The 15,000-nt window shown below is 43.0% G+C and overlaps 1 protein-coding gene across 1 annotated transcript in view; it reads left to right on the plus strand.

Annotated features, from left to right (window-relative positions):
• Positions 1-7,390: 7,390 nt before the first annotated feature.
• Positions 7,391-15,000, plus strand: part of capn12 (calpain 12) — a gene marked incomplete at both ends in the record, with an annotated part of 29,534 nt that continues 21,924 nt past the window's right edge. Inside the window, 2 exon segments of the mRNA XM_080531636.1 lie at positions 7,391-7,591; positions 11,471-11,540. Coding sequence (XP_080387762.1) covers positions 7,391-7,591; positions 11,471-11,540 — 271 coding nt within the window.

The raw sequence follows: 15,000 nt of genomic DNA on the forward strand, positions 1-15,000 counted from the left end.
CGAGGGGAGAGGTCCCCAACTGATCTCCTCCTGGGAACTTGCCCGCCCTTTGATCGCTGAGAGCCGGCCGGTTCTCAGAGTCGGGGTCGTGGGATCAAAAGGTGTGTGTGTGTGTGGGGGGGGGGGGGGGGGGGCGTTCGTGGAAGGTGTGGGAGTGTCTGCATGGCCAGGGCGGGACCTTTGTTATTATAGAGCAGGGTATAATCCCGGCCTCAAAGACCATATAGAGCAGGGGTCGGCAATAGGCGGCCCGCGGGCCATTGCTGGCCCATCACCAATAATATTTGGCCCAGCAGAATATTTTGAGAATCCACTTTTTTTTTTTTTTTTTTTTTTTTTACAATATCGGACCGACAGTCCCACATATAGCGCCTATAATGTCCGAATAGAGAATCTACCTCCACCTGAATAATGCTTATTGTACTTTTATCCATGTTGAGAGTGAATGACACAGGGACAGACAATCAGGCAGCGGGGTGCACCGAAGCGCACTGACGCTGAACCCCTCATAGTGAATCATAAGTAGGTGGACAACGTGTAGTGCTGAAATAGCCGTGTGTGGTTTGAAAAAAATAACACCAGCTCAGTAAATAATTCAAACGTAATGTTTACGTATATGTGACTGCAACACACATATGAACAGTAACAAAGCAAATTCAGTTTAATATTCTGAAAAACATTGACAACAAAATCGGTGAAAAAAAGAAAAGAAAGAAAAGTAATCCGCTTATGCGAGGGGTGGTGGTGCATAGGCCTATGCTCCTGAAACGACAGAGCAAACACGCCATTAGGGATAATAATTACAATGAGCCATTCATTCAAAATATAAAAAATACAATTAGGTTATTAAATACAATAACGACAGGCTTGGTACTCACTTAATGTGAAAAGTGGCATCTCCCATCGGTCAGTATTTGCTTGATATCTGGTTATATGGACGTCACTTTAATCCGCAGGCAGTTCTCAAGTTTTTTTTTGCATCAATCGATTCCTCTCGTGCGTCTTTATCACATTCATTCAGGAAAAGGATGACTCGCATGTATAGAAAGGGAACATTGTGAGCACGGAAGATGTGAGTCTCACAACAGCTTTGCGTTGATGAAACCAGGTAGGATGAACATTATAGTTCGCTGTCCATTCCTCTTTAAATGCCCTGTTTTCACCGTCAACTTTCCTCTTTACACCTTTGGAGAGTGACATGATGTTTCTCTTGCTAGTTAGCAGGTTAAATGTTTAGCTAACTTCACCCGGCAGGCAAACAACCAATCCAATAATAATGTGACCTTGTCTGGGAGGAGGGGGGAATCATTCAGAATGAAAGTATGTTAAATAATTATTAGAATAAGCTAGGCTGCGCTACATCGTCAGTCCACACATTTATTATTCAAAACTATGGAAAAGGGTGAAACTACGTTTCAACGTTGTTGAGAATCACAACACAAACTTGCTAGTCAAGCCAAAATACTGCAACGTAATGGATTGGACTGCTACCTAGTTAGCTACAACACTACTTTACATTGTTACCTAGTTAACTACAACACTACTTTACATTGTTACCTAGTTAACTACAACACTACTTTACATTGTTACCTAGTTAACTACAACACTACTTTACATTGTTACCTAGTTAACTACAACACTACTTTACATTGTTACCTAGTTAACTACAACACTACTTTACATTGTTACCTAGTTAACTAGAACACTACTTTACATTGTTACCTAGTTAACTAGAACACTACTTTACATTGTTACCTAGTTAACTACAACACTACTTTACATTGTTACCTAGTTAACTACAACACTACTTTACATTGTTATCTAGTTAACTAGAACACTACTTTACATTGTTACCTAGTTAACTACAACACTACTTTACATTGTTAGCAGGCTCACAAAACAAGCTGTGTTAGTTGACTAGCGATGTGTACATTTTTCGAAAGAAAAGTCAAAGCATTAGAACGTGTCACATTTTTTAACAATCAATTACTTATGAATGAATGAATGAATGAATGGAATGAATGAATGGTCTTTATTGTCATTGCTACAGTACAGGTACCAAACAACGAAATTTAGGAGGGGTGGCTCCCCTGGTGTTAGGGAAAAAAAAAAAAAAAAAAAAAAAAAAAACGTTCGGGCCCGCCATCTAGTGGCTCAAAAAAAAATTGGCCCGAGGCCAAACCTAATTGCCGACCCCTGATATAGAGAGAATGGCGAGGCGGAGAATTAAAATGGTCACCTTTCTTCTGCATCCGTGTCGCTATTGTCCGTGTTTGTTTAGCTCTGGTCATCGCGTTCTTGTCGTCCTTGTTCGTGTAATCAGGCGTGATGGAGAAACGGTGTTACGTCCGACCCTGGACGCACAAAAGGGGATAGAGGCTTGTTAAGGCTCGTAAGGATCGAGTTCATCACTTTATTTGAAATTAAAATAGATAATTAGCGTGTTGTTGGATGTTGGACACTCGAATGTCATGAATAGATCTTATAGCCTATTTGCGAGTGTAAAGATACAATTAAAGTAGCCTTTGAGGCATAGCCTAAGGGGGAAATAAATAGAAGGCTTTCTGAAAAGGCTTCCCTCAGCATAATGACATTTGTGACCCGGGTATCATCACTGGCGCTTTGTTATTTCTTGGCATGTGAAGTGAAGTGGTCTCAAACTTCATTCTCCCTCTCACCCCGCAGCGGGTGCATGGGGACAGGCTGCCCTCTAGCGGCAGGTTCTAAGACTACATACCTGCCGAAAATGTGCACAGTGGTCCAGCGCTCAATGTATTGAACTAAAATGACCAATTAATTTACAAAGGGAAGAAATTGAACTGCACTAAAGCTAGCATTGAGAGAAGTAGGCGTATGTTGTCAAACCAAAACGATAAAGTAGTTCACTACGTCGAAACTACTTCATTCAACGCAGGACGTGACTGTGCGACTGAAACGCTCTGAAATCACTAAAGGGACGAGACACATTTGTGAAGTGGAGCAAAGTGCAAAGGCTGGAATCATTTGAATTTACCTTAACTAGGCTAGTATCATGGTATACTACCACAAAATGCAGTTCAATTGATGTAGGTAAAAACGTGGTCGCCAAACGTCGTTTGGTGCCATGCGCGCGTCTCCTCCGGTGACATGCAGCGCCCTCCCTGAGTTTGGAAATCTAATCTGGGACATTGGTTAATGTGGGACACCTAAGCTCCAATGTGTTTGTTTCCTTTTTTTTTTTTTTTAGAACAGGAAATAAACACAGGCGTCCCACATTAACCAATATCCCAGATTACCCGAATTCACTCTATTGGTTTAATCAGTTAACAATTACAACACTTGTAGGCTACACATAGTCCTTGATTCTCAATTCATCGTTACATGTAAGACCGACTAAAAAAACTAGTACTATCTACAAGATAATACAGACAAATAACTAGTACTATCTACAAGATGAACATACATCCAACATGGGAAGAACAATACAACAAAACATAAGGTATGTACAGCGGATAGGACAGGTGGGGACATACACCACAGGTGGGGGCGGGGGACAAAACACAAAGTATGTACAGTGGGTAGTTCGGGCAGGGGGACAGACATATAATATGTACAATGGGTAGTTCGGGCGGGGGGACAAAACAACAAGTATGTACAGTTTTTGATTTAGAGGGTCCAGTTACGGATTGCAGCCTCCTGTAAATGTTTTTTGAGAGTGGTTTTGAAGGTGGGCAGTGTTTTGCACTCCTTTAAGATTATAGGAAGGGCGTTCCACATTTTTACTGCATAGTTTGCAAACGAGTTTAACCCCTTGTTTGTGGTGCAACGCGGTTGAACGTGGTTCGTGGAGCTTCCTCTGGTATTGTATGTGTGGACGTTGTTCACTTTTTGGAAGTATGTTGACAGGTACTTGGGAGACACCCAAGTATGTTGACAGGTACTTGGGTGTCTTTGTTATGTTCAAGTCAAGTCTTTGTTATGTTCAAGTCAAGACTAAAGTCAAGACTAAAAACCCATCTTTTTAATATTGCCTTTAAATGAACAAATAATTAAATTATGATTAGGCTATATAATGATTGGAGCACTTTGAGCTGCAACGTTTGCAGGAAAAGCGCGATACAAATAAAAAGTTATTCTTCTTCTTATTATTATTATTATCATCATGTGTGGAGGCATGGCAGAGAGCTGTCATTGTCTCCTATTGATCCTAGGCGTTGTGTTTGTCTTTGGAGTTTGTTATTGGTGTCTGTCAACATGAGGACGAAAGGCAAGGACGCCGAAATCAGAAAGAAATAGGGTGTGTCTCAAGATCCCAACGTTGCCCGTCCGCGTCCTAACTATTCCCACCGTAGTTGGGTCAGACCACGCCCACACCACGCCAACTTCTGGAATATGTAGGGGTGTTCTCTGTATCTTGTTCTTCACGTAACACGGGGTGCACGATTAGATATAGGTTACCCATCTATGTATGCAACTCAGCGGCGCTGAGTGTGCCGCGGGCCAACGGTCAATGTTCGCCGTGGGCACGGCCGCAAGCGGCCGGGCGCGGCTCTCATTGCCCTGTGGGCCCTGGAACGCGCGCCTATTCTTAGTGTCAGTGATTGTGTTTGTGTTTGCGAAAAAAAAGAAAAAAAAACACCCCTACATATTCAAGAAATTGGCGTGGTCTGACCCAACTACGGTGGGAATAGTTAGGACGCTGCCCGTCCCGCCTCCAAAAACAATGCTGTTATTGTCTTAGACTAGATTATGGAAACATTAAGACGCTCATCTGAAGTTGCCTCTTGTCGGTCAGTCAGAAACAGTGTGAACCTGACGGAATGAAAGCCAGATGCCTAGCTGGACTGAAGCTATCGTCAGATTGCCAGCAACATAGTTTGAGTAAATCGACCAGGGGGGTATTCCATCAACGTCTCTAAAGGACAATCCAGGCTTATTTGGATAAATCCCGCGAGATTTCAAAATAATAATAATTCCAGCCTTATTTTGACAACTCTCGCGAGACTTATCAAAATAAACCTGGATTTTCCTTTAGAAACGTTGATGGAATACCACCCAGGTAACTATAACCTATACATGTTGGCTATGTATAGGCTGCGTTTGAGTATAATAGTTCAAACTAAAGTTTGAATTGTAGATATTGTATTTATATAATCCGTTGAAATATGCTCTCTCTTCTGGTAAACGGCACAGAAGACAGTCAGTGGCTACAAACACATTGTGAGCCCATAATTATTCAGCTATGTTATGACCAAGTACAAATCGGGAGTTTTTGTTGTTGTTTTTTGTTTAAATAGCTGTGCCCCCCCTCAGAAATGTTATGTGCCTCCTAGTCTCCATGGCCCCCCATAATTAAGAAAACTTCAAACAACTGTCCCACAGAACAGGAACAGCTAGTCGTAAACGTGTCAGGGTTAGGGTTAGACACTACCATCGGATTGCAGAGGCTTCACTGCACGGTACAGACCAGTTACTGTGTCCACGGAAAGGATGGTCAGGCTAGGCAGGTTCGGTCAGATAAGACCAATATGATCATGTACCATAGTGACTGTGGTATTCACTGTTGCCATGGTTTTGTTAACGCTATGCATACTGAGTATTCAAGATGCCATGTTGTACTGTGAGGTTGATCTAACGTGGGGCTCCACAGTAGATAGCAATAAATACTCAAGTTACAACCGTTGTCTGAGTAGTACATGTTATACAGGTGAGGTTCATAGTCCTCAGGATATAACAGTGACTGCAAGAGGAAGGTTTGGAGAACAATGGATACAAATAATGTCACCTGTGAAACATGGTGGAGGGCCGTGTTATAATTAATTAATAATTTTGCCATTTAGCAGACGCTTTTATCCAAAGCGACTTACAATTACGAATTACAGGGAAATTCCCCCTGGAGTAACTGAGGGCTGAGTGCCTTACCCAAGGGCACACTAGTAGTGGTGTGGCTTCAGGCGGGATTTGAACTCACAACCTTCTGATCACAAGTCCAACTCACTATCCACTAGACCACCACTACCCCTCCGTGTAAACGTTTGAGCATATAGCTGCCACTAGAACGTTTTTTTATTTTTTATTATAAGGTGTCTCAGGAGAAACAGTATAGGGGCAAGTAGGTGTCTCTGGAGACATAGTGCAGGGGGGTATAGTAGATGTCTCAGGGAGAGACAGTATATACAGTCAATCATACAATCAATCACAATATGATAATCATACAGTAAGACAATGACCCAAAACATACTGCCATAGTTTTCAGGACCAACAAGTGGAAAGTTATTGACTGGAATCTTCAGAATTAAATCCAATTGAACATGTATTTCATTTCATGGTGATAAGATTTTAGACAAAAATACATCAAAACAACAAGTGAAGATGGCTGTAGTACAGGCCTGGCAGAGCATCACCAGAGAAGACAGCATCTGGTGGGGTCAATGGGCAGCAGACTTTCATTTCAATGCATTATAGACATTTTCTTTACAACAAGCATAAAATAAAATAAAACGCTATTATGCCGCTATGAGTACACCAACCAACGCAGAACTATAAATTGGGAGAGCCCGTACGCGCGTAAATTCGACGCATAAATTGGGCTTTAAGACAGTTATTGCATGCAAAGGATTGTCAACCAAATACTACATTTGAGTGCTTAATTTGTACATTGTGTCCCATTACTCTTGGTGCCCTTAAATACAGGGCCTATTCATAATTCAGTACTTTCTGAATGGTGAAACTACCAAACCCTTAAACAAAGCTGACAATCGCGCTTTAACCTCACAGTAACAGTTTGTGTTTTCAAATCCAAGCTTTTCCAGAGCATACAGAGCCAAAAGATACGTATACGGAGGGCTTTTCGGTTGCCTCACATTTGATCGATAGTCTACTGTGATTGTTTTTCGGCCCACTGGTTATTATGGTGCCGAAGGGACCATAAATAAAAATAGATCAAAGTCAACTCTTGGCAACATAACATTAGCCGACTCCAGCTCCTCAAACCCCGGGGCGCACTGCATACCTTCCCGGAGCGAGGTCGGAGTGAGAGGGAGGGAGGGAGCGAGGTCGGAGTGAGAGGGAGGGAGGGAGCGAGCGAGGTCGGAGTGAGAGGGAGGGAGGGAGGGAGCGAGGTCGGAGTGAGAGGGAGGGAGGGAAGCTGGAGTGAGAGGGAGGGAGGGAGGTAGGTCGGAGTGAGAGGGAGGGAGGGAGTGAGAGGGAGGGAGGTGCTCCGCCGCGTCTCCTCTGAATCAGTGGGTGTGTAACTGTAACCGTATTTAAACTGAAGACTCATGGTACAGTCCCCTAACCTGGAGCACATCGTATTTCAGTCGAGATTAGAACCGTGACTTCGTTAGGGACCTCTAACAAAGTCTGGAGCTGTGACATAGCGTTGACATACTCCAGTTAACTCTCATCCAACATGCCATCTCAGCCAGCTGAACCCGCCGGGTCTCCCGGGAACCCTGTCAAGTTTCGGGACCAGGACTACGTGACTCTCCGTGACGCGTGTCTGAAGGCCGGGTCGATGTTCTCGGACCCGACCTTCGCTGCTGACCAGAAGTCTATCGGCATGCCTGAGGACACGGACCCGGCCAAGCGCATCACATGGAAGCGACCAAAGGTAGGCTACCCCCCCATGTCCCCCCAATGTCACCAGCATCAACCTTGTGAATGAAAGATTGTCACTTTTTTATTTTATGTTTGTCATTCTATTAGTTCGTCAATTACCTATGTGTACAGGGTCTCTTTACTTCATTGACTGGAACGATCTGCCTGAGGACAAAAGGACTATAGCAAGACCTATATTCTCTTTTTAAAACTCATGATTAGACTAGCCGTTAATTGACCGTCAATTATTGACGCTGCTGTTATTCTTTTTAATGTGTTGCGTTTTAACAGTTGATTTACTTTTATGTTTTTTTTGTTAAGCTGCTCTTATTCTTTCTAATGTGTCTGAGTCTTTCTGTCTTTCTGTTTCTATAAATAATTACATTTCTATAGCCCTATTTTTTCTTTACATCTGCATAACCGTTGTAGCCTATATATTTATATACATTCTAGAGCATGGGTGTCAAAGACCTCGTGTGGTACAATCAACGGGTGATTTGCACAACCCCCCCCCCCCAAATTTTTTTTACGGCTTAAAAAAACGGCTTTGTTTAATTTTTTATTTATATTTGCTAATGTTTTATATATTGGCTAATTCACTATTAATCATATTTTTTGTAGCTACTTTCAGATGCTCAGAGATTAAAAGTTATTGGTCTGAGTTTGACTAGGCTGCTGTAACTTTGTAGCCTAATATTGATCTCTGTGGATATAAGGCATTACGTGTAGGTTGAGTACAGGCTACTGTAATATCCAGTATTGTACAGTATATGATGCGCTGGTGGACATTCGCTGACAAATTGGTGGTCCAATGTGGTCCGCGAACAACATGAGTTAAAACCCCCGAACTAGTTTCTAGATGTCAGCCAATCAGAGTCGGTTCACTCAGAAACGGAACAGAGAAGTTGGAGAAACGTTTGAGACAGTGGCGTACCGCAAAACCCCTAGGCCCCCCCGCAAGGTGGCGGCGGGGGCCCTTTCGCAACGGAGGTTAAAAAAAATGTGCGTTTTTTAGAGTCCGATGCGTTATTGACGTTGCGAAATTTCGCAATATGCACTCTACATTCTAAATGCTTGACTTAGCAAAAGGTACAAACAAGTGAGAGCAATAGCCTATAACTAAAACCAAATTGTAGACTACATCAGTAGAATGTATTATAAGTAGAAAAGTACAAGCTTTATTTCTTTTAACAAAGTGTGGTGTGCACAGCATATTCGGATATCTGTAAACATACAATCTGTAGACTCTCCGCTAAGGGTTGCCAGATGGGATTGAGAATTTCCAACCTAACCAATCTAAAAACTTGTAAATCCACCAAAAACCAGCCCATCTGGCAACCCTATCTCCGCTGCATCAGAGTCTACTTGTTGCGCAAAATAGGCCAGGGTTTGTCAAATCCTTTGTTGGACATCTCGTTTCTTAAGTCCTGGTATATTGTGGCATTTCTTTACTGTTTGCCATCTGGTCTAGGAATACCCAGGGAGACGCAGACAGCAGAAGTAGAATAGAATAGTAGAATACAAAAAGAAACAGCTATATATAGCCTAACCATGCTAAATTATGTACTGACAGTCTGTGACTGTGAACCTGGCCGGACCCTGTCCTTCTGCCTGAGTTTGAGTATGATGCTGCCCAAATAAATGTTATTGTTTAGTGCTGTACGCTGTCGTGGTATTATATTTTGTGAATTATCATCTGTATGTTGTTTTTCTTTCACTCGACTAACCGCCGAGATAATACTTGAGACATGTACTTCCGTAAACTTTATTATTATTTTTATTTTTTTACAATATCGGACCGACAGTCCCACATATAGCGGCTATAATGTCCGAATAGAGAATCTACCACCACCTAAAGAATGCTTATTGTACTTGTATCCATGTTGAGAGTGAATGACACAGAGACAGACAATCAGGCAGCAAGGTGCACCGAAGCGAACTGACGCTGAACCCCTCATATAGGGCTTTCACACCGGCAATACAGTGGTGTAGTCTAGTTTTTTCTAGTGGGTATACTGTGATTTTGCCCTCCCAGTCAGAGCGACACCTGTCCCGTAGCGACACCCCATAAGCACATTCACTTATGCATACAGTATGCATCTACACCAGTGTTTGCTGCCTTGGGGGGGGTGGCATGGACAGTACTTGTACATCAAGCTGCCTCACGCTACAGGAACAGGAGATAGGCTCCTGCCCCCTAAGGGCCGTTAGGCTCGAGAACCATCGGTTCTCAAGGCTACTTATGTGGTCTTGACTACCTGTCCACTTTCTCACCTGGTTCTTGCTCTCTCTCTGGTGTGCCGACACCATCCTGCTCTCTCTCCTTCTCTCCCTCTCTATCCTCCTCTCTCCCTTTTGCTGTCAACCAAAAGGCAAATATAACAACCAGAGTATTTATAATTTAATAAGAGGTATACATTGAATTCATATCAAATCATAACTTCATTCTAATTGAATATTGGGTTGCTGTGGGCAATGCAGTCAGATACTGTCTTTACTTACTCTCTCACCTGTAAGAAAATCGTATGTCCAACTACAAAAAACAGACATTTCCAATGAGTGAGGGTTTGTTCCAATGCTTCAATCTACTGTCCATCAGTCCATGTACTGTAAATATACCATTATGGTATTACCATAAAGCCCAATTCTAGCAGAATAAGAAAGATTGTATATCTACTTTAAGTAAAATAATAAAGTGCCTCCAGTTAGCTCTTTAGCTGTCATGTGTGCAGCAGACTAGCTCATCTCATCACCTCTGAGCTAGCTAGCTTGCTAGTTCTTTGACACTATTATTCACACCATGAAACTATAATCAGACACTTTCTAATCACAATAATAACGACTAATTTGAACCAACTTTCTCTGTCAGAACACAGTAATTATATTTGCTAACGTTTCAACTTGCTTACTTTCTTCTGCAGAGCTTTCACCCAGCAAAAACTCTCTCGCGTCGCACGCGCACACAAAACCAAAACCAAACCATTCTCCAGCGCGGCACGAAGCTGTGTGTGGAGGTCTGGCCCGCCCGCGAATTTGCGAAACCTAGGATGGTAAGGGGAGGCAGGGCAATACCGCTACCTGATTGGTTGGCGAAGCACTCCAATCAGGTAGCGGTATTGCCCTGCCTCCCCCTACCATCCTAGGTTTCGCAAATTCGCGGCCCGCCCACCCCAAGGCTCTGTAGGGGAAATACTGAGACTAGCATTCTGAACGACTGGTTATGCGATAACAAACATGTCAGAAAGTTCGAAGTAAGTGCTTCGTAACACAGACGGGGTGAATTTTATGAATGAAAGTGAAAGTTCTGTCACAAAACGCCGTTACGTATCCTCGCGCATTTTTTAGTGGGTATACGCAAATCCTTGGCCTTTCCTAGTGGGTATACGGCGTAGTCCTGCGTATCACGTAGATTACACCACTGCGGCAATATATACCTTTATATATATATAAAGACGGTGCGTCGCTTGCGGGCCCGTCCGCTACGCCACTGGTTTGAGAGGAACATCCTGGACACTGCTGAGGCATCTAAACTCTACTGGCGCCCCGCTGGTGGAAAGAGCTTCTCACCACTGCAGAGTCACTCCCCATCTTCTGCCATAGACTGAAGACCTCCTGAGACATCTACTTACCCTCTACGCCCCTGTACCGTGTCTCCAGTGTCAGAATAAAACAATAAAAAAATCCTTATTCTAATCTAGCACAACGACTGCCAATGGTCCTAGGCCTGAGCACAGATTACCTCTTCCTGCCATGACTGGTGGATAGATGATTCACCTAATTAGACAAATGTATTTGTTGTCAGTCAGTTGTCAGTCTGCTAAATGCCAAACATGAGTGCGCGTGTTTGTGTGTGCGATGGCATCTAACCTTAATGTTCCTTGTGTGTCTGCAGGATATCAGTAAAAACGCAGTGTTTGTGGAGGGCACCACAGGCACCACGGACATCTGTCAAGGCCAGCTGGGTACGTGTGTGTGTGTCTGCGTCTGGAGGCTGTCTGTCTGTCTGCCTACCTGTGTGTGTGTGTGTGTGTGTGTGTGTGTGTGTGTGTGTGTGCGTGCGTGCGCATCAGGTGACTGAGTCATTCTAATGTCTAAGAGATGAAACTGAAGAGATAGGTGTCCACCCTACACACAGTTACCTGTCTAACCAGAACCAGTCTGTTGTCCTGGCAACGGTGCATCCCTGTAGGTAAATAGGTAGGCAGGTAGGTAAGTAGAGAGGTAGGTAGATAGGTAGGGAGTTAGATAGGTAGGAAGGTAGATAGGTAGGTAGGTAGGTAGGTAGATAGGTAGGAAGGTGGATAGGTAGGGAGGTAGATAGGTAGGAAGGTAGGTAGATAGCAGTGGAGGCTGGTGACTTCCAGAATTGAGGAGGCCAAATTTTTTTCCGCTTGCTCGCTTCACTCGCGATGGAATGTTCCCTGTTCTTCTTATCTGTCTTTGTTAAAAATGATTCATTTGTGTTTGGCGGTACTGAAGGGATTGGGACACTCTCAGGATGGTGGATGAAGCAGCTTTTATTGCCTGCACAATGGGTCATCAAATAAACAAAACAATTGGCATGAATCTCTGGTCCGCCTGCAGCAGCTATTATTCCTTCTGCTACATACTACATACAATCAATGACATGTCAAAAGCACTCAAACACTATGTCAATCAGACACACAACATACAATTCAGAACAATACATCATCCATTTCTAATATTTATCCTGCAGAACAGCACTCATACGCGTGTGGCGGAAAAAGGTACTACACGGAGGCCAGGCCTCCTGTTCCCACCCATTTTCAGTGATTTGGCCAATCACATATTGCCATGAAAAAAATTGCATTACATTGACTTCTATGAGAAACCACTTTCCGACAGGAGGCCTGGCCTCCGTGTAGTACCTTTTTCCGCCACACGCGTGTATGAGTGCTGTTCTGCACGATAAATATTAGAAATGGATGAAGTATTGTTCTGAATTGTATGTTGTGTGTCTGATACAAAATATAATTATTGCTTTTTTAAATCTCTCTCTCTTCTCTCAAATTATTGGGGAGGCCAGGCCTCCTCCACCTCTATGGAGGAGCCTCCACTGGTAGATAGGTAGGGAGGTAGGTAGGTAGGTAGATAGATAGATAGGTAGGGAAGTAGATAGGTAGGTAGGTAGGTAGGGAGGTAGGTAGGTGGGGAGGTAGGTAGGTAGATAGGGAGGTAGGTAGGGAGGTAGATAGATAGGTAGGTAGGTAGGTAGGTAGGTAGGTAGGTAGATAGATAGGTAGGGAGGTAGGTAGGTAGGTAGGTAGGTAGATAGGTAGGGAGGTAGGTAGATAGGGAGGTAGGTAGGTAGGTAGGTAGGTAGGTAGGTAGATAGATAGATAGATAGATAGATATATAGATAGATAGGTAGGTAGGTACATAGATAGATAGATAGATACTTACTTACTTACTTCATTGATCCCAGAGAGGAAATTAAGGCGTTACAGCAGCTCACATCACAAACAAACAGCAACATATTTAAGTGACAATAGAATAATAAAATTAAATAAAATAGACAGTAAGAACAGTCCAGTATGATTTAACATCGCCCCAAGCCTGACTCTGACCAGCCAGCTGGTGGAGGGGTGGTACAGTCTTATTGGGGCAGGCAGAAAACATCTTCATCTGGTCTGTTCCTCTGCTGTGTGATCCAGTCTCAGTCTGGTCCTCTGGGACGGGTTCTTCTAACGCTTCCAACGCAGTTTGGTCTCCACAGCGGGAGGTTGTTGTGGGGACATTATGTACCCCCCCCCCACACACACACACACACACACACCACTCCCTACCATAACAATGCCTGTAGTGTATGATACATAAGGTCTTCATGTGTCATGGGTTGTACAATCTGTTTCTCATTGCTGTGAGATGGTGAGAATTATCATCTTGTTTATTTGTGGAGGTTTGTAGTCCTCTGGGGGTTGTTGTTAGATTCTCTCTCTCTCTCTCTTTCTTTCTCTCTCTCTCTCTCTCTCTCTCTCTCTCTCTCTCTCTCTCTCACACACACACACAAATATGCTTTTATACGAGGATGCGCATAGTGACCTATGACCTATGTACCAAACCTCCACATTCTTCCACATGAAACAGCTGTTTACTGTTAGCGAGGAATGGGGTTGGAGTGTGTGTGTGTGTGTGTGTGTGTGTGTGTGTGTACATTTTAGTCTACCTTTCAATTGTCACTTGTAACACCTGAATTTCTCCTCGGGGATCAATAAAGTATCTGTCTGTCTGTCTGTCTGTCTGTCTACCTGTCTGTGTGTCTGTCTGTCTGTCAGTCTATCTATCTATCTATCTATCTATCTATCTATCTATCTATCTATCTATCTATCTATCTATCTATCTATCTACCTATCTATCTATCTCTCTATCCATCTACTTATCTGTCTGTCTGTCTGTCTATCTGTCTGTTGAGATGGAATCTCAACATTTTCCCTCATGTCTGAGATGGACTTGTAGAAACACGTAGAACAGATTCATATTAAGCCAAACGCCTCTAAAGATGTTGTTTCTGGCTGTGGTTCTATATATATTCAATATATATATATATATATATATATATATTGAATATGCAGACAGGACTGTAATGATATATGGTAGGTCTGTTATCTAGAGCAGGGGTCTTCAACCTTTTTCAACCCAAGGACCCCTTGGACGAGAGACAAACAGAACAGGGACCCCCACATGTAATATATATTTTTAAATGTCTCACATTTTAAAGCCTATAATAACTTTTATATTTACTTCATTCACCTTTTCTTTCACCGTATTAACCTATTTATATACTGGGTTATTAGCCTATATGTGTTTATGATTGATAAAACGTTCATGCATAATTATGATTGGTTATTATTATTGTTGTTGTTGTTGTTGTTGTTGTTGTTGTTGATGAGGCTTATATTTTCTATTATTATTATTTTTCAACAATGAAACTTTTAGCTTCAGGAAGCCAGGTATGCCTACCTCAGTGAGATGACTGGCCCTGGTTGGTGGTACACAGCTTGTCTATTCTGGGGGAGATGGAGGTTGTCAGGCAGAGCATCATGTCATCCTCAGACTGCTGTCTGGAACGGTATTTGCTCTTCAGGTAGGTGAGGGAGGAGAATCCACTTTCACAAAGATAAGTTGTTGCAAAAGGCAAGAGGCTCATCAAGAACTGGGTGAGAGGCTGTGACTCGTACACATTATTGTGTGTACTGTCTGTGGTTAGGTCGATCAGCTGATCTTCCTCAGCGGCTGTCAGGTTTAGGCGTCGGATGCATTGTCTTTGCATGGAAACCGTATCCATGTCTTGTGCTTTCTCCAAGACTCAGTCTCAGAAAAGTACTTTGACTTTCGAGTGCCTCCAAGTGATCAACAATTGCGCATTTGACATCAGGCGAGGGCACCGCGGAATCCCCGGAA

Source organism: Nansenia antarctica (assembly GCF_963989245.1).
Source record: "Nansenia antarctica genome assembly, chromosome: 5".
NCBI lineage: Eukaryota > Metazoa > Chordata > Actinopteri > Argentiniformes > Microstomatidae > Nansenia > Nansenia antarctica.